Below are 1,754 nucleotides of genomic sequence, written 5' to 3'. Positions count from 1 at the left end.
ATTAAAAGACAAACAAAGGATCACTGACTACCAACACACTGATTTAGACTGAGATGTTTGTTTCATGAGGAAATTAATCAAATTTATAATATGGTAATATGGGGTGGCAGGGTGGCAGCAGAGAGCCTCCTCCTCCTCCTCCTCACCGTGGGAGATGGTTTTTCGGAGCTCCAGCAGGGAGCGGAAGGACAGCGAGGGGACGTGGGGTCTCCCCCAACGCTCCGTCTCCTCCTCCACCTCCTCCTCAAACTTGATCCATCGAGCCGTCTCCCTCCACTGCAGCTCCTGGTTCCTGTCGATCACCAGCTCGTTCAGCTCCACAAACACCTGCAACACACAAGAAGTCACTTTAAGAGGGATTTACTTTGACTTACATCAGTGGACTTTAACTGAAACCTTCACAATCACCATTGTCTTTTACTGATACTGGGAAATGTTGGTCTGTATTTTTAAAATTAATTTTTTATTGCCATTATTTTAATTTTTTAGCTTTTTTTATTTTACCTGTTTAAATTCAGCGAGTGGGGGTTGAAGCCGCACCAACATCTTTTTTTTAAATATTTCTTTTGTTTACTCCAGTTGAAATACATCACCATCGCTTGACCTTATTATGACATGACAATATATCTTCACTTAAAGACAAAAAGAGATGATTGAACACAAAATAAGTTTTAAAATATAATAAGTCTGATCCCTTCAATTAAAATGATCAGTTCATTCAAAAGCTGAACAATCCATTTGGCATGTAGAGTACATTTCTTATATAGTGCATAGAACATATTTTAATGAAGTCTGATCCCTAAATCCTCCGACTCCACGTCGAAGTATTAAAACTGCTCCTGAAGAGCAGGCCGCCTCACATGGAGCCTCTGTCGTCACTGTGAGAAGTGCTGTGAAGTGTATTGAGTGGTCAGCAGACTGGAAAGTTGCTCTATAAACACAAGTCCATTTACCATTTTTACACATTTTAGAGCCAGCACTGCAGTTTAGCATCAGTTTTTCAACAGGTAGCATTCACAAACACAAGTCGTTTGTTAAATTCTGTTTCCAAGATCAGCAATGAAGCTTCGAGTTTTAAGATAAACCAGGATGAACCAGGCTAAACAAGAAAAACAAGACAAAAGGAGTGAAAGTTAAAGTAAATGAAGGCAGACCAAAGTGATGAAACCCAGAGTAAACCAGGAGAACTGAGTCTGTACCTTACTGTGTCGACTCTTCAGGTCCAAACCGACCATCCTGAAGACCAGAACACACTGAGGCCAGAGAGAGGCTGACTCTGAGTCTACCTCCCTCTACCTGTCTGACTCTACCTGTCTGACAGACAGGTAGAGTCTAACTGTCTGACTCTCTCATTACTCTCGGGGTCCAGTTTGTTGCTTGTTCACAATACCACCTGGATTAAGCTGCTCAGACTCGCGGCTCGTCTTTCGTCCCTCCTGTCAGCCTCATTTTGGACATTTCTATTGTTTGTCGTCGTCTTACAGCAAAGAATCACATCGCTCAGACCGTCTGCTCCTGTTCACACCACACCTGAACCAGCTGCTGACCCCGCTCACCTGAACTCTGCCCAAATCTAAATCACAACCTCCAGAACAGCAAGACTGAATAAAAACTCAAACATTTCTATGAATATTGTTCTTTGTCATGTTCCAGACAGATCATCAGTTTCATTGTTGTGTGTCCAGAACAACAACAAAGAAAACTCAGTTCAGAACTCCCTTTGAAAATCTTCTGTTTTAAAACTCCATTACTGG

The 1,754-nt window shown here is 42.0% G+C and overlaps 1 protein-coding gene across 2 annotated transcripts in view; it reads right to left on the bottom strand.

Annotated features, from left to right (window-relative positions):
• The window catches only part of LOC311266835 (anion exchange protein 2-like), a 10,412-nt gene extending 9,076 nt beyond the window's left edge, over nt 1-1,336 (bottom strand). For both annotated transcript variants that reach the window (XM_084369429.1, XM_084369430.1), the window contains exons 1-2: nt 1,200-1,336; nt 147-327 (exon numbers count right to left, since the gene is read on the bottom strand). In XM_084369429.1, coding sequence (XP_084225555.1) covers nt 147-327; nt 1,200-1,235 — 217 coding nt within the window. In that variant the 5' untranslated portion in view covers nt 1,236-1,336. The remainder of the gene's footprint in view (nt 1-146; nt 328-1,199) is intronic.
• Between the last annotated feature and the right edge of the window lie 418 nt (nt 1,337-1,754).

This window comes from Pagrus pagrus (assembly GCF_965226575.1).
Source record: "Pagrus pagrus genome assembly, chromosome: 12".
NCBI lineage: Eukaryota > Metazoa > Chordata > Actinopteri > Spariformes > Sparidae > Pagrus > Pagrus pagrus.
The sequence above is the reverse complement of the archived record's forward strand: the minus strand, read 5'-3'. Positions and strand labels throughout refer to the sequence as shown.